Source organism: Rhinoraja longicauda, chromosome 6 (genome assembly GCF_053455715.1).
Source record: "Rhinoraja longicauda isolate Sanriku21f chromosome 6, sRhiLon1.1, whole genome shotgun sequence".
In the NCBI taxonomy this organism is placed as follows: Eukaryota; Metazoa; Chordata; class Chondrichthyes; order Rajiformes; family Arhynchobatidae; genus Rhinoraja; species Rhinoraja longicauda.
In genome coordinates this window covers 12,936,768-12,958,975 of record NC_135958.1, presented here as the reverse complement: position 1 = coordinate 12,958,975, position 22,208 = coordinate 12,936,768, and the positions used below count along the sequence as shown (strand labels likewise).

The 22,208-nt window shown below is 43.1% G+C and overlaps 1 protein-coding gene across 1 annotated transcript in view; it reads left to right on the top strand.

Moving 5' to 3' along the window:
• slc12a3 (solute carrier family 12 member 3) overlaps nucleotides 1–22,208 on the top strand; it is a 39,978-nt gene that overhangs the window by 7,513 nt on the left and 10,257 nt on the right. The window contains exons 5-17 of the mRNA XM_078401669.1: nucleotides 1,223–1,362; nucleotides 4,224–4,334; nucleotides 6,867–6,978; nucleotides 8,577–8,707; nucleotides 8,995–9,079; nucleotides 10,251–10,405; nucleotides 11,471–11,578; nucleotides 13,619–13,742; nucleotides 14,611–14,712; nucleotides 16,250–16,405; nucleotides 18,616–18,715; nucleotides 20,844–20,955; nucleotides 21,872–22,006. Of these exons, the coding sequence (XP_078257795.1) occupies nucleotides 1,223–1,362; nucleotides 4,224–4,334; nucleotides 6,867–6,978; nucleotides 8,577–8,707; nucleotides 8,995–9,079; nucleotides 10,251–10,405; nucleotides 11,471–11,578; nucleotides 13,619–13,742; nucleotides 14,611–14,712; nucleotides 16,250–16,405; nucleotides 18,616–18,715; nucleotides 20,844–20,955; nucleotides 21,872–22,006 (1,571 nt within the window). The remainder of the gene's footprint in view (nucleotides 1–1,222; nucleotides 1,363–4,223; nucleotides 4,335–6,866; nucleotides 6,979–8,576; nucleotides 8,708–8,994; nucleotides 9,080–10,250; nucleotides 10,406–11,470; nucleotides 11,579–13,618; nucleotides 13,743–14,610; nucleotides 14,713–16,249; nucleotides 16,406–18,615; nucleotides 18,716–20,843; nucleotides 20,956–21,871; nucleotides 22,007–22,208) is intronic.

Below are 22,208 nucleotides of genomic sequence, written 5' to 3'. Positions count from 1 at the left end.
TCAGCCTAAAACATCATATGATTAGCAGCTTAAAGAACAGTTTAGGGGGGTAAAAGGAGAAGGGGGTGGATTAAACAAAAAAGATCCAAGTACAAAGGGATGCAGGAACGCAACTAGACAAAAGTGTTTCCGAGGTCAAGCAAACTATGTGGTGGGGTTGGGAGCAGGTGGGGGTTGGGACAGTCCTTGGTTGCCATGAATAAGTTTAATTTTATGTTAAAAAAATGGCTCAAACTGCCTTTCCTTTTCTATATGTCAGGATTCCTCACTGTTTAAGAGCTGAGCCAATGGGAAGAGGATATGGGGACAATTGAGGTGAACCATTAACAGATTCTGTTTAAATTAAAAGCAGAATTCTGTAATAGTGGTAGAAATCAAAGCAAGAGATCTGCTTGCATTCCTGTGAGAATAAAGTTGTGCGACTTCATATAGGAACAAATTTCAGCCCATCAACTCTACTCCGCTATTCAATCATGGCTGATCTACCTTCCCCTCTCAACCACATTCTCCTGCATTCTCCCCATAATCCCTGACACCCTTACTAAGCAAGAATCTGTCCATCTGCACCTTAAAAATGACTTGGCCTCCACGGTTGTCTGTGGTAAAGAATTCCACAGATTCAACACCCTCCGACTAAAGAAATTCCTCCTCATCTGCTTTCTGAAGGTACGTCCTTTTATTCTAAGGCCCTGGCCTCGGGTCCTGGACTCTCCCACTAGTGGAAACATCCTCTCCACATCCTCTCCACCCTTTCGCTATTCAGTAAGTTTCAATTAGGTCCCCCCTCATTCTTCTGAACTCCAGTGAGTACAGGCCCAGTGCCGTCAAACGCTCATCAATGTCAACCCGAAGGTATTTATTCACAAAATGCTGGAGTAACTCAGCAGGTCAGGCAGCATCTTGGGAGAGAAGGAATGGGTGACGTTTCGGGTCGAGACCCTTCTTCAGACTGAAGAAGGTCAGTCTGAAGAAGGGTCTCGACCCGAAACGTCACCCATTCCTTCTCTCCCGAGATGCTGCCTGACCTGCTGAGTTACTCCAGCATTTTGTAAATAAATACCTTCGATTTGTACCAGCATCTGCAGTTATTTTCTTATATCAATGTCAACCCACTCATTCCTGGATTGTTGAAAAGGATACGCTTTTTGTTTTTTATGATCCTGTGTTCTATACTCACAGCCAATTGTTTTACATTCCTGAGGTCTTTGTTGCTACTTTTCAGGTGGTACATATTTCCTCATCTCCAGGAGTCTTGGGCCGGAGCTTGGAGGCTCCATTGGTCTCATTTTTGCTTTTGCAAATGCAGTGGCGGTTTCTATGCACACTGTAGGATTCGCTGAGACGGTCAGAGACCTCCTCATTGTAAGTTACAATGCTTTAAACATATTCTTCTTTGAAGAATCATAATCTCATTCAAGACAACTCTCAAGATCTATGAGCTCAGAACTGCCTTGCTGGTAATTGTTAATATTACAGTGGTATCAGCTTTTATGATTTAGAAATACAGCATGGAAACACCCCTTCGGCCTTCGATTCCACACTGACCAATGATCACCCGTTCACACTAGTTCTATGTTATCCCACTTTCACATGCACTCTCTATGTACTAGGGGCGATTTACATAATTAGGGGCTAATGAACCTACGAACCCGCACACCTTTGGGATGTGGGAGAAAACTGGAGCACCCAGAAATGACCCACGTGGTCGTGGAGAAGGTGGGGATTGGGGTCAGTCCTTGGTTGCCAGTCCTTAGTTGCCCTCTTCAAAGCCAGTACCCGAGGTTAGGATCAAACATGAGTCTCTGGCACTGTGAAGTAGCAGCTCCACCAGCCGCACCTCTTTCCAGATTTTAGTTTAGTTTAGTTTACTTTATACATACAGTGCGGAAACAGGCCCTTCGGCCCACCGAGTCCGCACCGGCCTGCGCACTAACACTATCCTGCACACACAAGGGACACTTTACACTTATACCAGGCCAATTAATCTACAATCCTGCACGCCTTCGGAGTGTGAGAGGAAACCGAAGATCTTGGAGAAAACCCATGTGGTCATGGGGAGACTGTCCAAACTCTGTAGTCGGGATTGAACCCGTGTCTCTGGCACTGCAAGCACTGTATGGCAGCAACTCTACTGTGTCGCCCTAAACAGGAAACACTGGCAACATGCCCCAGTTTGCAGAATATGTTGACATTGGAAAAATGACAGATCATTTCTATTCTAGGACAACAGAATTAATTTTGTTCTCCTCACAGAGAGCTGTAGTCACAGCAAGAATATATTTGATTGATGATATAGGGTCCCATTTCGTAGCTTGTGTCACATTGGAGGATCTGCTTCTGTTTCTTAACTACATCCCAAAACATCCAGTTATTTTCTTCCTGATCCTCATCCTGACCTTCCTAGGCAACTGAAAAGGGATCTCTGAATGGATCTTAACTACTTTTAATATCTTAGAAACATTAGCAACTGCCCCTTTAGCATTCTAAATTCCACAGAATACACGGATGTTTTACATTCAGAGAGCATAGCACAATACAACTCAGAAACATGATGCCAAGTTACTTTAAAGTCCTCTACCTCCATATGATCCATATATCTCCATTCCCTATATATCCACGTGCTTATCTAAAAGCTTAAACACCACTATTGTATCTGCTTTCACCACCACCCCTGGCCGCCTGTTCCAGATTTCCCCCTTCTGTGTAAAACACTTGCCTCAATTTCCTTTAAAATTCTCCCTCATAATTTAAACCTATGGCCTCTGGTCTTTGATATTCCCACTTTGGGGAAAAACGTTCTGACTTTTAATCTACCCTAATATCTATGCCTCCCATAATTTTATATATTTCTGTTAGGTCTCCACTCAACCTCCGACATTTCAGAGAAAACAATCCAAGTTTGTCCAACCTCTCCTTTCAGTAATACCTTCTAATCAAAAAGCTTTTTGGTAAACTTCTGCTCCCTCCTCAAAGCCTTTACATGCTTCCTGTAATTGGGTGACAGAACTGTACACAATACTCCAAATGCAGCCTACCAAAGTTTTATAAAGCTTCATTATACCTTCCTGACTCTTACACTCAATACCCTGACCAATGCCCTGACCATTTACTATTGTTGCCACTTACAGAGAGCTATGGACTTAGACCCCCAAGATCCCTCTGTATATTAATGCCATTAAAGGTCTTGCTATTAGCTGTATACTTCCCCCTTTCATTTGTCCTCCCGAAGTGCTTGTATTAAACTCCATTTGTCATTTCTCCACCCATTTATATCCCACATCTTTCCCCATGGTGTCCCTCTGCAATCTATGAGCAAGTTTTGGCCTTTGTTTCGCGGAACAGCTTCGCTCAGCCCTCGTGAACCAACCTGATCTCCCGGTTGCTGGACACTTTAATTCTCCTTCCCATTCCTACACAGACCTTTCTGTCCTCGGTCTCCTCCATTGTCAGAGTGAGGCTAAACACAAATTGGAGGAACAGCATCTCATATTTCACTTGGGCAGCTTACAGCCGAGTGGTATGAATATTGATTTCTCTCACTTTAGGTAGCCCCGGCATTCCCTCTCTCTCTCTCTCTCTATCCCTCCCCCACCCACGTCGCACCAGCGTCTCATTTTCACCCAACAAACAGCTTACAATGGCCTGTTTCCTTTATCATCGTTACTTTTTTGCATATCTTTCATTCATTGTTCTTTATCTCTCCAAATCACCCTCTATATCTCTCGTTTCCCTTATCCCTGACCAGTCTGAAGAAGGGTCTCGACCCGAAACGTCACCCATTCCTTCTCTCCAGAGACGCTGCCTGTCCCGCTGAGTTACTCCAGCTTTTTGTGTCTATCTTTGGCCTTCCTCTATTGGATACATGTGGCCACATGCATTTGCATGGATAAATAGTTGTGGAACCTCTGGCAATCTTCATCCAACTGATTTTCATTTGTTCTTGAAAGAATCGAAGAGAATAATATACGTTATTCATGACTGGTTAAATACAGGTGACTTTGCGAGCAGTGGTCCCAGTAGTCAATGTGCACTGTCATTAAATATTACTGAATATAAATTCAGTAATATATAATATTAATATTATTCTCTTGCAATACTGTTGTTATAACTGGTAACAAAACTATTTTACAATATCTAAAATTACATTCTTAATTTTTATGTGATTTATTGCTACTTTATACAAAACTCCCAGTAATTTAGATGCATTTTTAACATTTCCACAGGAGCACAGTGCAACAATTGTGGACCCCACAAATGATATCCGGATTATTGGAGTGATAACGGTCACAGTGCTACTTGGGATTTCTTTGGCAGGGATGGAATGGGAAGCAAAGGTAAAGTCACAGAAACTAACTTCACCCAAGCAATTCCCAAATGCTACCTGCTTCTCACAGAATCTGGCTAACGACAAATCCTTTGATTCTGTCAAAGTACCCGAGAATTGGAAAACTACCAGCGTAAAGGGAGGCACAAATTGGTAGCTTTAGGCCATTTAGCCATTTACCTACCATAGGAAATTCAATTATTAACTAAAATCGCAGCACAATTGGGAAATAATCATTCAATCTGGAAATATATTCAAGAACTCTGCCCTTCCACTCCCAGATTTGAGAGGGATCAGGGGCAGCACAGTGGCGCAGCAATAGAGATGCTGCCTTAGAGCGCCAGAGACTCAGGTTCGATCCTGACTATGGGTGCTGTCTGTACAGAGTTTGTACATCCTCCCTGTGAGCGCGTGGGTTTTCCCCGGGTGCTCTGGCTTCCTCCGACAATCCAAAGACGTACAGGTTTGTAGGTTAATTGGCTTTAGCAAAATTGTAACGTCCCTAGTGTGTAGGATAGTGATAGTGTATGGGTGATCGCAGGTCGGCAAGGACTCAGTGGGCCGAACTGTATCTCTAAAGTCTAAAGTCAAGGGAATAGAAATTCTTCAGTGGCAACAAGGCTGCTTGAAGGAGAAATCATGTCTGACAAATGTATTAGAGCTTTTTGGGAAGTTTCAGCTAGAGTGGATAGAGTAGATAGATAAGATGCCTTATCAAAGGTTGTCAGAAGATGAGAGCCTGAGGTAATATATTAGCATGGATGGAGGTCTGCTAACAGACGGAAAGCAGCAAGAGGGGAAAAGGGATCACTTTCAGGATGGCAACCAGTAACTAGTAGGGTTCCAAAGATGTCTCCAAAGTACGTCGCCAAAGACGTACAGGTATGTAGGTTAATTGGCTGGGCAAATGTAAAAATTGTCCCTAGTGTGTGTAGGATAGTGTTAATGTGCAGGGATCGCTGGGCGGCGCGGACCCGGTGGGCCGAAGGGCCTGTTTCCGCGCTGTATCTCTAAATCTAAAAAAAAAATCAGTGGTAGGATATATGTAGTCATGACATGGAGGAAGGAGACAAATGTGGCCTAATTTGACAAGCAACAAAGAGTACAGGGGAAGTCACAAGGAGGATGCAAACAGCTTACAGAGAGATATTGAAAGGTTAGTGAGTGAGCAAAATGTTGGGAAATGGAGGGTAATGTTGTAAAATGTGAAATTACTAATTTTGGAAGGAAGAACAAAAGGACAGAATACTATTTAAAAGGAGAAGAACTGGATAAACTTCCTTAACCCTATTTTTATGCTCTTAGTCAACCACTGGGCTGCAGCACAAAGAGATTTGCAGGTTCTTCTGTCCAACACACAGTAGGCTGCAGAGACTCATGGAATGTTGACCATTATTTCAAGAGGACTGTAGTATAAAAGTGGGAGGTCTAACTGCAAAGAAACCAGATATGAGTGAGAACGCATCTGATGCACTGCGAACAATTTTGATCCTCCTAATTGAGAAAACAATTTATTTCATTGGATGCAAATCAAAAACGTTTAGTTTAGAGACACAGCGCAGAAACAGGCCCCTCGGCCCACCAAGTCTGCGCCAACAAACGATCCCCGCACACTGACGTTATCCTACACACACAAGGGACAGTTTACAATTATACAAAGCCAATTAACCTACAACCCCGTCTGAATTTGGAGTGTGGGAGGAAACCAGAGATCCCGGAGAAAACCCACGCAGGTCACAGGGAGAACATACAAACTCCATGCAGACAGCACCTATGATCAGGATTGAACCTGGGTCTCTGGCACTGTAAGGCAGCAACTCTACCACTTCACTACCGTGCCGCCCTCCTGAAGTTGGAAACAGTTTAGAGGAGATTCATGGTACAGAGGGATTTACCTACAGGGAAAGATTAAACAGGTAGGGGCACTACGTATTGGTGTTGAGAGGAATGAGAGGCCACCTTATTGGATCCTATATGACCCTCAGATGGTTTTTATCGGTATAAAGGCTGTAAGGATGCTCCCTCTTGTTAGAGTGTCTAGAACCAGAAGGCATGCTCTCAGAATAAGACGAAGATGAAGAAGAATATCTACTCTCAATGCTCTCAGATCTGCGAGTCTGCCACAGAAAGCTGTAAGGGCAGAGTACATACATGTTTAAGGCTGAGGCAGATAGATTTCTAATCAGTTGTGGAGAAGTGACAGAAAAGTGAACTTGAGGAATTGGTAAATTGGCCATGGTCCTGTTGAATGATGAAACAGGCTCAATGGGCTGAATGACCACCTCCTGTTCCCATATAGTCAATTGTAGAGAAGGAGGAGTAAAATGCTGATGATGCCAAACAAAGTGAGGGGGTTTAAGTAGATTTTCAAATAGACCCAAGATGAATTAATCTTGAAGACAGCTTGGATCTTGTGCAGTTCAGTTTCGTTCAGTTCAGAGATACAGCGCAAAACAGGCCCTCCCTGTGAATAAGGGCAAAAATAAATCATGCCTTGTTTTTTGCTAGAAGGAAAACCCTCCTCTATTTTTCTTTCTGATAGGCACAAGTTGGCTTCTTCTTTGTGATCGTTGTGTCCCTTGCAAATTATTTTGTGGGGACAATTATCCCACCATCAAAGGAGAAACAGGCCCAAGGCTTCTTCAGTTACCGAGGTTTGTATGACATTTCCCATTCGGGGAGGTGGCTTATTTTAAAGTTGTTTTATTCGTTTAGTTTAGAGATACAGCGTGGAAACAGGCCCTTCGGCCCCCCAGGTCCGCGCTGACCAGCGATCCCCGCACACACACACTAAAGACAATTTTTACATTTACCAAGCCAATTTACCCACATACCTGTACGTCTTTGGAGTGTGGGAGGAAACCAAAGATCTCGGAGAAAACCCACGCGGTCAGGGGGAGAACGTACAAACTCAGTACAGACAGCACCCGTAGTTGGGATCGAACCTGGGTCTCCGCAGCTGCAAGCGCTGTAAGGCAGCAACTCTTCCGCTGCGCCATCTTATGATTGCCAAATTGCAATGAATTATTTCCTCTAAAGTAGCCATTGCCAACCTATTGAGCAGAGCTATGGCACAGGATATTTGTGCTTGATAATGCAGCAGCACACGATCTCCTACTCATTGTCTTACATTACATATGGTGGTTGTTGTGAAGGGGTACAGGTGACTTCAGTCTCATGAATTAGTCATTGGGAAAATCAGACCATTTTCCCACTGTAACTGCTGCTGGAAAATGGGCAACTGTAGATATTGAGTAAGAGACAAATGCATGTTGGATTCCCATGAAATAATATATTGATGATGTTCATTGTTTTAAGTTTATAAATAATTAAATGGCACTTCGGCAATGTATTCAAAAGCAGTGGCGCGGCGGTAGAGTTGCTGCCTTACAGCGCCAGAGACTCAGGTTCGATCCTGACTACGGGCGTTGTCTGTATGGAATTTGCACATTCTATCTGTGATCACGTGGGTTTTCTCCGGGTGCTCCGGTTTCCCCCCACACACCAAAGATGTACAGGTTTGCAGGTTAATTGGCTTCGGTAAGAATGGTAAATTGGCCCCAGTGTGTAGGAAGGTTCCAGTGTACAGGGTGACCACTGGTCGGCACGGAATCGGAGGGCTGTGGGACCTGTTCCCGCACTCTATGTCTAAAGTTTAAATTCTTAAGCCAAATTAAATGGACTATTATTTAGCACGAGTTAACGCCTTTTGCAGAAATGTGATAAGGGGGTGAGTGGGCCAGAAGCGCTGGGGAGTGCGCCACGTACTTTATGAATTTTTAATTCAGTTTTCCAACATGACACCAGAAGCTTTGACGATGTTAACTTTCAAATCTGTACGGTTTTAAATACATTCTTCTGTTGAAGTCATAGTCATAGAGTCATGCAGCATGGAAACAGAGCCTTCGGCCCACCGAGTCCGCACCAACCAGCGATCACCGCGTACACTAACGCTCTCCTCCACACTAGGGACAATTTACAATTTTACCGAAGCGAATTAACCTACAAAACTGTACATCTTGGGAATGTGGGAGGAAACCGGGAAACCCATGCGGTCATAGAAAGAACATATAAACTCCATACAGACAGCACCCATGGTCAAGCTCGAAGCCGGGTCTCTGGCACTGTGAGGCAGCAACTCTACAGCTGTGTCACTGAGCCACCCTAAGATGATTGTGTAAATATTTATTCTTCTCTCTAGATGTGAGGTAAATGAATTGGTTCATTTGTTGGTGCTAATTTCGCATTGCAGGTGATATATTTGCCCAAAACTTCATGCCCAACTGGCGAGGAGAGGGTGCATCTTTCTTTGGCATGTTTTCCATTTTCTTCCCATCTGCAACTGGAATCCTGGCAGGTGCAAACATCTCTGGTGACTTGAAGGTAATTCAAAACATTCTGACTGAATGTACAGGAATGGCTTTTTTCAGGTCCCAATGCATTTATGTCATTGCAAGTATGAAGCTTCCATTTGTACCGGCAATAATTCAGTTGGCTTCTTTTTTGGGGGGGGTTTTAACGAAAAGATATCTCAAAAGTCTACATAGAAATTCTGTACTGGTGACATTTAATAATAAGCATGCAATTTGTTTTGAGTGTGGATTTCAACTCAACAGGTTCCTTGTTTCTCCATACTATTTAGCCTTATTCTCATTGCATTTCCCTTGTAGGATCCTGCTGTATCCATTCCCAAGGGAACATTGTCTGCAATATTTTGGACAGCACTTTCCTACCTCATAATTTCTGCCACCATTGGTAAGTCTGATAGACTTGTTTTTTAAATTATTACCACATGCTACACAGGCTTAAGACTCTTGCTTGACATACAAAATATATGCAGTCCGTTCCCCTTTCTTAACAGCTGCCTGTTGCAAATGATCCAGCCTCATTTTTCTAAGTTGCGTACATTGTATGATTTGATATTGATAATTGAATAAACTAATCTATCGCTAGCCAATTCCATTGATGCCTATAGAATGCTTTTCCAATATGAATACAGAATAGCAAGTATCACCCACACCAGACAGTGCTTCCATTTATTCAGTGCCTTTTAGTAAATATCCCAATGGATTTCACATACAGTACAATGCATTATATTCACATTGTGGAATTCTTGTTAGGTGAGTGCAAAATTATTTTGCAAATAACAAACCCCACAAATGACAAACCTACCTGCACTAGTACAATGACCCTGCATGATGTAGATCAGATATTGACAGCCACACAGAGATTGTGGAAGCTCATGTGTGTGTAAGGCACGGAATCCCATCCCTGCCGAAGGATGGGGAGAATCAATGGGTCATTCACCAAACCAATGAGTGGCTGCAGGAAGCCAGACCTATCAACTCTTCACTTGGAGAGATCTGCTGTTTTCTATCATAGAGTCACAGAGTCTTACAGCATGGAAACAGGCCCTTCGGCTCAACTTGCCCACACCGGCCAACATGTCCCAGCTACACTAGTCCCACCTGCCTGCATTTGGCCCATATCCCTCCAAATCTGTCCTTTCCATGTACCTGTCCAACTATTTCTTAAACGTTGGTATAGTCCCAGCCTCAACTACCACCTCTGGCAGCTCGTTCCATGCACCCACCACCCTTTGTGTGAAAAGGTTACCCCTCAGATTCCTATTAAATATTTTCCCCTTCACCTTTAACCTATGTCCTCTGGTCCTCGATTCTACGCTCACGGTGTAATCTTGATTTCGTACATGAGAGTTCCTCGTACGTATATATGGTCCTGAAATAATAACCATGGTTTCAATGGAATATCCTTCACCTCCCTCAGTCCTGCATCCAATCAAATGAGATTCCGCTTGGGCCGCTTGGGCCGAACTGGAGTCCTTGGACTTTTGTTCTGGATGTAGCAAAGCTGAGCAAATATATTCTATGCATCTTTTAACAACTTCATTTACCCTTTGTTTCAGGGTCTTGTGTGACACTTGATGCATCCGGTAGGGTGAATGACACCATTCCATTAGGGTCAATGGGATGTGAAGGTATTGCCTGTGGCTACGGATGGAACTTCACTGAATGTACACAGACTGGTACTTGTAAATATGGACTCATTAACAACTACCAGGTAAAAATAAAGGCAGCAATGTGTATAGAGTTGTATTTACAATAACTTTTTTTAACTCGTTTTTTTAAAGTATTAGAACAGGAATGAGAAAATGTGATATGTGGACAATAGCCCAGAGGTAGAGTTGCTGCCTTACAGCGCCAGAGACCAGGGTTCCATCCTGACTACGGGTGCTGTCTGTACGGAGTTTGTACGTTCTCCCTGTGACCCCGTGGGTTTTCTCCGGGTGCTCCCGTTTCCTCCCACATCCCAAAGGTGTGCAGATTTGTAAGTTTATAAGACTTTCCTCACACAGCTGTTGGCTGTGATGGAGTTCTGAACATTTGATCAATCTTGATCGCGGATGTCTGCTTTTTAGTTTAGTTTAGTTTAGATTTACAGCGCAGAAACAAGCCCTTCCACGCCCCGTGTCCACGCCGACCAGCGATCCCCACACACTAGCATTATCCTGCACACACGAGGAACAATTTACAATTTTTTTCCCCAGAGCCAATTAACCTTCAAACTTTGTACGTCTTTGGAGTGTGAGATGAAACCGGAGCAACCAGGGAAAACCCTTGCAGGTTACGGGAAATGTACAAACTCCATACAGACAGCGCCTGTAATCAGGATCGAACCCAGGTGTCCAGCGTTGCAAGGCAGCAGCTCTACCGCTGCGCCACCGTGCCACCCTCACTTACGTCTTCATTGAGAGATGTTCCTGAGACAGGTGAACACTTGAATTATGGGAGACCTGGGGCATGTGAGAAGGTGAAAATGCTTTGTGGAGTTAGGAGGAACACAAAATGTTACCTTCTTGTAGCTACATTGAGCTGATTATTTTTGAGCTGTTCGTTGCTAGGCAATGATGTCTTGAACGTCCACAGTCAAATGCAAATTGTCCTGTTCCTGTAGACGTGAAGCACATCTCAAGTTCTACATCCTTCGGGAGTGTTATGCCGTGGTCAGTCGTCCTCCTGTTTAAAAATTAGGACAATATGCATGACTGTAACATAATTTCAGTACATTATAAACTATTATAAACTATTTATAACTATTTAATACGTCTTTTTCCTCCTTTTTTAGACCATAAGTCTGGTGTCTGGATTTGCACCATTGATTACAGCTGGGATCTTTGGAGCTACTCTTTCTTCGGCTCTTGCCTGCCTTGTGTCTGCACCCAAAGTCTTCCAGGTGTGGAGCATTTTGTTACTGCCACAGCTAATGTCTATGTGGTACCTTCCAGAAATGTTCAGTGTGTAGTCATCGATTAAAGTTAATTTTTGAACATTTAACCTTTGCCTACAGGCAACTGATGCCTCAAAATTCAGCGACGTTAAAATTAAATTTATTTAATTCACAGTCTGAAATGTGCTGGTGAGCCATTTTACATAGAAACATAGCAACATAGAAAATAGGTGCAGGAGTAGGCTATTCGGCCCTTCGAGCCTGAACCGCCATTTAATATGATCATTGCTGATCATCCAACTCAGTATCCCGTACCTGCCTTCTCTCCATACCCCCTGATCCCTTTAGCCACAAGGGCCACATCTAACTCCCTCTTAAATATAGCCAATTAACTGGCCTCAACTACCTTCTGTGGCAGAGAATTCCACAGATTCACCACTCTCTGTGTGAAAAAAAACTTTCTCATCTCGGTCCTAAGAGACTTCCCCCTTATCCTTAAACTGTGACCCCTTGTTCTGGACTTCCCCAACATCGGGAACAATCTTCCTGCATCTAGCCTGTCCAACCCCTTAAGAATTTTGTACGTTTCTATAAGATCCCCCCTCAATCTTCTAAATTCCAGCGAGTACAAGCCGAGTCTAACCAGTCTTTCTTCATATGAAAGTCCTGCCATCCCAGGAATCAATCTGGTGAACCTTCTCTGTACTCCCTCTATGGCAAGAATGTCTTTCCTCAGATTAGGAGACTAGGACAGATTAGGATTAGGTCATTTCCCATCAATCTCGACAATGTGTGTTTGAGGACTCTTCATCGGCCATGCATGGGGTAATGTGTAGGATCACTGAATTCTCAATGATTTGCCGAGTCTGGACTTGACTTGACTTTATCTTGCACTATACGTTATTCCCTTTATCCTGTATCTGTACACAGCGGATGGCTCAATTGTAATCATGTATAGTCTTTCAGCTGACTGGATGGCATGCAACAAAAAGCTTTTCACTGGGTAATAACATTTTCACAGACAATAAACACGGTACACATTACAATAAACCAAACTAAACTAAATTGCATCTGCCACTGCTCTGCCCATCTTATTGTCTGTTCAATGTTATCCTGTAGCCTACAGCTATCCTTACTGTCAAAATCGCTTCTGTGTTTGCATTGCCAATGTTGCTGACAGTTGCAAAGGAGAATGCCAACATTTCCCTGCAAAATTTGGGCCATACATTGCAAGTTTTTAGCGATATTTTGTGCAGGATGATAGTTACCTGTTATCTAACTGGAAAAAAAGAGACTATCTACACAGCTACTGAATAATCGATTCACTGAAGTAAATCAAAGGTGAATTTTAAATGGTGGGATGAGAATAAAGGAACATTCAGGCTGACATTCATGTGACAGGGTGATAGAGAATCGAAAACCCTGTTTGCTCTCCACCAAATGTTCTTTGTCAGTACATAAATAAAATTGGGCAGACTGTGGAATGGGCAGATCACAATCAGCACCTGAAACTAATTGTTTTAGACAGCACCCAACATGCTCCATATCATGATATTGTGAACAACCATTTTACATGGTTTGCTACATGCCATATGTGCATAAATTAGAATAGATATTGTTGCTAAGCCTTTCGGAACATATGCAGTAGTTTAGAGCAGCCCATAGTGTGCGTTAACTTCTGGTAGACAATGGAGCATATCCTACAGCAAGTTAGACCTCTCCTCCTGTGCAATTGCGCAAACTGCTAGTAAATTCTGGAATATTTGCAAAAATTGTGATATTTTATGACTGTCTTTTTTTACTTTTAAAGAGGTCATGCAATTTTAGACTGTGAACTGCTTTGAGGGATGAATTCATGTTAGTAAGCAAATATTCTTTCGTAGTCACTGAAGGTTTGAGATTTGTTTTGGAAATTCATTTTATTTTTCTATATAATAAAGGTTCTTGATCTCCAATTTTTTTATCAAGTTTACGTCATCATAGTTGTTATTGTGTAAAATGGATGGTTGAATCAAACTGATTTTTTAAATCCTTGTCTCCTAACAGTGTCTATGCAAGGACAACCTTTACCCTGGTATTGCTTTCTTTGGAAAAGGCTTTGGGAAGAACAATGAGCCCTTCTACAGTTACCTCCTCACCTACTTTATTGCTGTTGGCTTCATTCTTATTGGTAAGACTCAGAACAACTCAATGTTTCTTCTAACCTTAGACTAGGGCGGCCTAAAACTATACCAATTTTAGTTCTTTCTGCTCTGGGTAATGTAGAGCAATGTGACAGGATGTGGTCCATTGAAAAAATTTAAAATAAACCAGGGGTCCAAAGAATATAATGTAACATACTTAGAGTCATAGGGTGATACAGCCTGGTAACAAGCCCTTCAGCCTAACTCCTATGTTGACTAAGGTGCCCCATCTACACCAGTCCCACTTGCCAACCTTTGGCCCATATCCCTCTAAATCTTTCCTATCCATGTACCCGATCAAACGACTTTTAAATGTTATTATAGCATTGGCCTCAACTACTTCCTCTGGCAGCTCATTCCATATACCCACCACCCTCTGTGTGAAAACACAATGGGAATTTGTGTATTTTTAATTTTGCTTGCATACGCACACTGGAAGCAGTGTTTGTGTTCTAATCTGTTATAGAAATCTGTAGATAAAGCAAGTAACGTATTTCAAAAGAAAAGGCATTGTATGTGACACCAAGAAATTACATGTTAGCATCTTGGTTCTTGAACCTTATGGGGTTCCAACGCCAAATAGATGCCATGAATTTCTAGCAGAACGATAGAGGGAATCCCTCCATGCCAAAATAGATAGGCTGCATTTACGATCATCGTCCTTCGTTGTGTGAGGCACCAAGCAAGACAAAAGAGCAGAACAGCACAAAAAGAGGCCTTCAGCCCACCATGTCCAATTCTATTAACTCTAGGAAAGCTATGTATTAAAGAATAACACGAAACACATTGTAACGATCGTCTACTAAGTGTGGAAAGCATTTGTGACCTTGATATGTTTTTTTTTTAATGCTGCAGCGGAACTGAACACAATAGCTCCAATCATCTCCAACTTTTTCCTGTGCTCCTACGCTCTCATCAACTTTAGCTGCTTCCATGCTTCGATTACCAACTCCCCAGGCAAGCCCTCGTTTCCTATTTCACAACGTTTTGTTGTAAGTTTGGTTGTGATTTCTGACAACAAAAACGGGTAAATACATAAACTGAAGAAAAATGAGTGAAAATCAGAGTCAATTAGAAATTAATTTCTTCAGCAAGCAGGCGTCACAGTCACGATAAGGGGTAGACTACTTAAGGCTGAGTGAGGTAAGGAGACACTTCTTCACGCAGAGTCATACAACATGGAAACAGGCCCCTTCGGCCCAACTTGCCCATGCCAAGGGTGGAGAGTTTTTGGAATTCTCCACATCAGAGGACTGTGGAGGAGAAATTGTTCAGTATATTCAAAACGGAGATAAGTGAGTTAAGGAATAAAATTATAGGAGTGGAGCAGGAAAGGATTCAAATATATATAGGAAGTATACAATAGTTTAGCTGAGTTTATTGTCTCGTGCACTGACGTACAGTGAAAATCTTTTTGTTGCGTGCTATCCAGTCAGCGGAAAGACTGTACATGATTACAATCAAGCCGTCCACAGTCTACAGATACAGGAGAAAGGGAATCATGAATAGTGCAAGATGAAGTCCAGTAAAGTCTGATTGAAGATAGTTCGATGGTCTCCAATGAGATAGATGGTAACTCTAGACCACTCTCTGGTTGATGATAGGATGGTTCACTTGTTTGATGACAGCTGTGAAGTAACTGCCCCTGAATCTGGAGGTTCACACTTGTTTATGTTTTCACACTTCTGTACCTCTTGCCTGATGGGAGTGGACTTGTCCTTTAATATGGATAAATATTGGATAAATGTGGGGAGGATGTTCCCTCTTTTTTGAGAATCTCGTAACTGTGAATCACTATGTAAAAATATGAGGTTGTCCATTTAAGGCAAATGAGATGAAATAGTTTGAATCGGAGAATCTTGATTCTTTGAGACTCATTCACGGAGTCATAGAGTCTTACGACGTTGAAACAGGCCCTTTAGCCCAACTTGCCCACACCGGCCAACATGTCCCATCTACACGAGTCCCACCAGCCTGTGTTTGGTCCATAAACACTAAACTCAAAACCTTCCTATCCATGCACCTGTCTAAATGTTTCTTGGAACTCAAAGAACAATGGAAGCAGAGTCTTTTAATATTTTTAAGAAAGGGATAGATAAGTATTTGATAAGGAAAGGGTTGAAAGGTTTATAAATGTAGCTGGGAATGTTATGTCAGATAAGTCAGATAAGCCAGGGTCCCCTGAAATTGCAGTGTCAAGTGATCAATTCCTGCTCCCAATTCAAATATTTGCAATAAGCGTAAGCTTCTTTACATTATTTTAGATTTCTTATTCCAGTTTGTGTAATTTGCCATGCACCATTTGGACAATGTTTCAGTAGAATGCCAGTGAAGCAAGGGCAATGATAATTAGTATGGTCTGGTAAAGTGCTTAATCATAAATACCATGATAATTTGTATGATCAGTAAAACCTGGCAAAGTGCTTGATCATGGAGGTGACATTGAATACCATATCACTTTTAAATAACTGACTTTGCTTTTCTTTCTCTAAAGGGTGGAGACCTTCATTCACATATTATAGCAAGTGGGCTTCCCTCTTTGGTGCAGTTGTTTCGTTAGCCATCATGTTCTTACTAACATGGTGGGCAGCTCTCATTGCTATTGGAATTGTTGTTTTCCTACTGGCATATGCACTGTATAAAAAGCCTGGTAAGTAATTAAGAAAACTGCAGGTACAAATAGCATTACTACTCTCCGTGTTGCACTCCACTAAAGCACCTCAAATGTTATTTTATGTGGGTACACTGCTGAAGCTTCCACCTTTTCAAATACTGAATTGACGGTGTTCTTTGTAGTTACGCAACATATGTAATTAAAAGTACTTCATGAATTTTCTGAGGGCATTGAATTGTGCAGGAATATGATCTAGAATCATTGGTAACTCATTGTTATCAACCTAAATGTGTCTGAAGAAGGGTCTCGGCCCGAAACGTCGCCCATTCCTTCTCTCCTGAGATGCTGCCTGACCCGCTGAGTTACTCCAGCATTTTGTGTCTACCTTGTTATCAACCTAAATGGTCGCTTGGGAAGTAAGAGCCAGTCGGTGAGGGCAGCGGATCCTTCATCAACAAGGAATATCGGAACAGAATAGAACAGAAGGCTGCGGAGGACAAGTCAATACATATTTTTAAGGCGGAGAATGACAGATTCTTCATTAGTATGGGTGTCAGAGGTTCTGGGGTGAAGGCAAGAGAATTGGGTTGAGATGGAAAGATAGATCAGCCATAGTTGAATGGCGGAGTAGGCTTGATCGTTCCAAATTGCCTAATTCTGCTCGTAGAACTTATCAACTTATGGATTCTTAAATCACTTGATAGTCACAAGTTACGGCAGACAATTTTGGAGTAGAAATCAAGTTTTTACGTTACCCACCACTTCCCCCTCTCTCAGGTATAACTGATAACTTATAAGGCCAGTTATAACTGTACAGTGTTGGCAAGACTGAAATGAATCTTTCACATTCATTTCACACAAACTGAAAATCAAGTGGAGACCTTCCCAATCTGAATAGCTCAGAATATGAGGGAATATGCTGTGCATTAAAATGTTGCTGCAATTGCCTGCAAATCAAACAGCATCTCATCAGAGAGCCTTGCATATCAGGCATTTAAGGCATGCTTGTGCATTATAACTTGTAATGTAAGTGTAAGCCTATTTTTTCCTTGCTACCTGAATGATTGCTTGATCCAGAGAACCATTGCTGAAGTCTTGTTGTTGATTTCACAGTTGTTGTGGAGCCATATCTCATTCTATTTGCAGTGACTCCAAATGGCAATTAGTACCCTGGCTTCAAACAGGGTGCAGAGAAGATATACGAGGATATTGCCAGGACTCTCGGGCCTGAGCTATAGGGAGAGGTTGAGCAGGCTAGGACTCTATTCCTTGGAGCGCAGGAGGATGAGGGGTGACCTTACAGAGGTGTAACAAAATCATGAGAGGAATAAATCGGGTAGACGCGCAGAGTCTCTTGCCCAGAGTAGGGGAATCGTGAAACAGAGGATCATAAGGTGAGGGGAAAAGATTTAATAGGAACCTGAGAGGTAACATTTTCATGGGCGGCACGGTAGCGCAGCGGTAGAGTTGCTGCTTTACAGCGAATGCAGCGCCGGAGACTCAGGTTCGATCCTGACTACGGGTGCTGCACTGTAAGGAGTTTGTACGTTCTCCCCGTGACCTGCGTGGGTTTTCTCCGAGATCTTCGGTTTCCTCCCACACTCCAAAGACGTACAGGTATGTAGGTTAATTGGCTGGGTTAATATAAAAATTGTCCCTAGTGGGTGTAGGATAGTGTTAATGTACGGGGATCGCTGGGCGGCACGGACTTGGAGGGCCGAAAAGGCCTGTTTCCGGCTGTATATATATGATATGATATATGATATGTAGTTGTATAGAACGAACTGCTGGAGGAGGTAGATGAGGCAGGGACTATCGAAAACGTTAAAGAAAGATTTTGCAGGTACATGGATAGGACAGATTTAGAGGGATATGGGCCAAATGCAGGTAGGTGAGACTAGTATAGATGGGACATGTTGGCCAGTGTGGGCAAGTTGGACCAAAGGGCCTGTTTCTACACTGTAAGACACTATGTCGCGATGACTCTTCAAACCCAAAGTAAAATCCAATCCTTGGAGTGATGTAATTGATCCAGTCCTTAGGTGTCAGGGTTATGGGGAGAAGGCAGGAGAATGGGGTTAGGAGGGAGAGATAGATCAGCCATGATTGCATGGTGGAGTAGACTTGATGGGCCAAATGGTCTAATTCTGCTCCTATCACTTATGATCTTATGACCTTTTGATAGGAGAAATGTTTAGATAGTTTATTTAACGCGTTTGTGTGTAACCCTTGTTTTCCGTTTTAAGCTGTAAACTGGGGTTCATCTGTTCAAGCAGGCTCCTATAACATGGCCCTGTTCTACTCTTTGGGGCTAAATGAAGTGGACAATCATATTAAAAATTACAGGTAAGTAACGATGTGATGTGCAGCAAGTAGCTGGAGAGTTTAACTTATTCACTCCACCCAGGATCTAGCGCCAGGCACCTGGGTTCGATCCTGACTACGGGTGCTGTCTGTACGAAGTTTGTACGTTCTCCACGTCACCTGCGTGGGTTTTCCCCGGGTGTTCCGGTTTCCTCCCACATCCAAAGATGTACAGATTTGTAGGTTAATTGGTTTTGGTAAAAAATTTAATTGACCCTAGTGTGTGCAGGATAGTGTTAGTGTACGGGGATCACTGGTTGGCACAGACTCGGTGGGCTGAGGGGCCTGTTTCCGCGCTGTATCTCTAAACTAAACTAAACAGCTCCATGCAAGTCATTTCACAATAGGCAGAAGGATGTTCTCCACATTAAACAAAAAAAGGGCCAGCCAATTTTTTTGTTACAGCACAATTTGGAATTATTGTGAAGGCCTCTTCCAGTTTGTCTGCTGACAATGCTGTAAAATGGAATAAAGGAGGAACTGGCTGCCAAATGTTGAATGATATTCAGCACAGTGCACTTTTCAGTGAGTCACTGACTCAGGCATGAGGCTCTGAGGGGCCGGAACATCTTTTGTATTCCGTAACTGGGTGAAATAACTCACACACCCGACTGGTGAGATCCACATGAGAGTCCTGGCCCTCTGGGCATTTAGTAATCACAAGAGTCACCAAATTGCCAGGATTATCACAGAGCCATCGAGCATTACCAATTAATCTCCAAATACTGCTGAGAGAACCACGCTCATCATCGGCACGGTGGCGCAGCGGTAGAGTTGCTGCATCACAGCGCTTGCGGCGCTAGAGATCCGGGATCGATCCCGATTACAGGTGCTGTCTGTACAGAGTTTGTACGTTCTCCCCGTGACCTGCGTGGGTTTTCTCCGAGATCTTTGGTTTCCTCCCACATTCCCAGGTTCGTAGATTTATTAGCTTGGTATAAGTGTAAATTGTCCCTAGTATGTGTAGGATAGTGTTACTGTGCGGGGATCGCTGGTCAGTGCAGACCCAGTGGGCCGAAGGACATGTTTCCACGCTGTATCTCTAAACTAAACTAACCGTTCATTATTTTCATTCATTAGGTATAAAAGGGGGGCTGGGCAGGGGAGCATGGAAGAAAGGAGAGTTTGATTACTAGTCAAGAATCCAAATAAAAAGACAGCTTGGTTAAATGCAGCTGTAATCTGTTTAATATTAAGCTTAGTTATAGTTGTCGCTGTAATCTGTTTGATCTACAACATTATCTTCTTGAGTGAAAAATGATCATGCTTAAATACTGTTGTATATCTGTTGACATGTTTGTGACCTGCATCCGACAATATAAGTGCAATAACCTAACAACTCTCTACATCCTGGAAAGTCACATTAAATAAGCAAAGTGCAAAGATTTTGTTTTCAGGACCCAGCACTAATAAAATCCATTGTGTGTGTGTTGTACAGGTAGACCCCAGGTCACAATAGGCAAGGAGTGAAAGACCAAGGGATGAGAGTGAGGTTTGGGGCTTGAGTGAGGTGGGGTGGGCTTATGACTGAGAGGCAGGCTGAGGTTAGGGGCAGCATGGTAGCGTAGCGGTAGAGCCAGAGACCCTGGTTCGATCCTGACTATGGGGGTTGTCTGCACGGAGCTTGTACGTTCTCCCTGTGACTGTGTGGGTTTTCTCTGGGTGCCCTGGTTTCCTCTCACATTCCTACAGGTTTGTAGGTTAATTGGTTTCTATAAATTATTGGTTGGTGCGGACTCAGTGGGCCGAAGAGTCTGTTTCCACGCTGAATTTCTAAACTAAACTAAATTGTGGGGAATCAGCTGCTGGAGGGAGATGGTGCCAGGATACGTTTGGGGGTAATCGGAGCATCACATGGGGACTTGGGTTGTAATTGCCTGGGGGGGGGGGGGGGGAATCCAGACATGTGGTGGACCCAGAAAATAAATGGTAGAATTTGTAAACCATTAGTGCAAAATGGTTTGTTCAAGATAATATTATCACATAGCATATATAAGTGTTGAGCTTAGCAATACACCATGATGTGGTCTTTTCCACCTCCTCCCATGGTGAGAATGCCCCAACTGTGTGATCTGTTTCGATTAACTCACCAAGATTTGTGTATTTCTAGGCCTCAGTGTTTGGTTCTTACTGGTCCTCCAAACTTCCGTCCAGCACTGGTGGATTTTGTTGGGACTGTTACCAAAAACCACAGCCTGATGGTGTGCGGCAATGTGCTGATCGTGAGTGCGTTTGAACCTTTGGAACCTGACCGTTATTTTCAAGAATCAACGGAGTTTGATTATCATGTGCATCAGTTGCAGGAAAATGAATTCCTTCTTGCTGCAGCTTAACAGGCCCATAAATGCAATAACAAATAAATAATAATCAGTAGTACAATAAATTAGTAACTTCAATACTGGTCCTCTACAGATTTCCCGACACCCTTGGTTCCACTGCCTTTCTGGATTAGACATACTTGTGCCACAACATTCTTAGTCTGGCCGCACCACCACATTATTGGGCCTTTGCTGCCTCTGTTTAATTGCGACGCCTTTGTGACAAATTTTCATTGAGCAGTTGAATGATTTTTCTGAATCTAAAGTGTTAAAGTCCATGGAGAATCCTTCCCTACTACTTCACTGCAGCTTTAACATTGCTGTCAGGGTTTGTGCTCCTGATTGTTACCATCTTCCAGAAACAGGTCTTCCCCACTCAGTCAATTTGATCATTGTAGACATTTATCCAATTAGTGTAATGAGTCGTAGAGTCAGTGTCTTGTAAGGTGGAAACAGGCCCTTCAGCCCAACTTGCCCACACCAGCCAACATGTCCCACTGCTTGCATTTGGCCCATATCCCTCAAAACCTATCCGACCCATGTAACTGTCTAAATGTTTCTTAAATGTTGCGATAGTACCTGCCTCAACTACTTCCTCTGGCAGCTCGTTCCATACACCTACCTCCCTTTGCATGAAAACGTTACCCCTCAGGTTCCTATTAAATCTTCCCCCCCCCCCCATCACCTTAAATCTATGTCCTCTGGTTCTCGATTCCCCTTCTCTGGGCAAGAGATTCTGTACGTTTACCCGATCTATTCCTGTCATGATGATTTTGAACACCTGGTTTTATTGCTAATTTCACCCTGTCCTCAATCCAAGGGTCATCAAAAAGAAAAGTTGCCTGAAGTCACCTGTAATGGACACATCAAGTGGATGGCCAAGAGAAAGATCAGGTCCTTTTATACAGCAGTGGGTGCAGATGACATACGGACTGGATCACGAATGCTAATGCAGGTAAATGCATGAAATGTGAACTACATTGAGCAAAGTCAGTCCGCAGAGTGGATGTATGGAAAAGGCAGGTCGGTGCAGAGGTCAGGATGAACAAAGGGAGGGTGGGACACAGAGAAGGCTGGAGGTAATGTGGGACAGGGGTAGGTAGGGCCGAGGCAAAGTGGAGCAGGGGTAGGGCAACGGCAAGGTGGGACAAAACAGG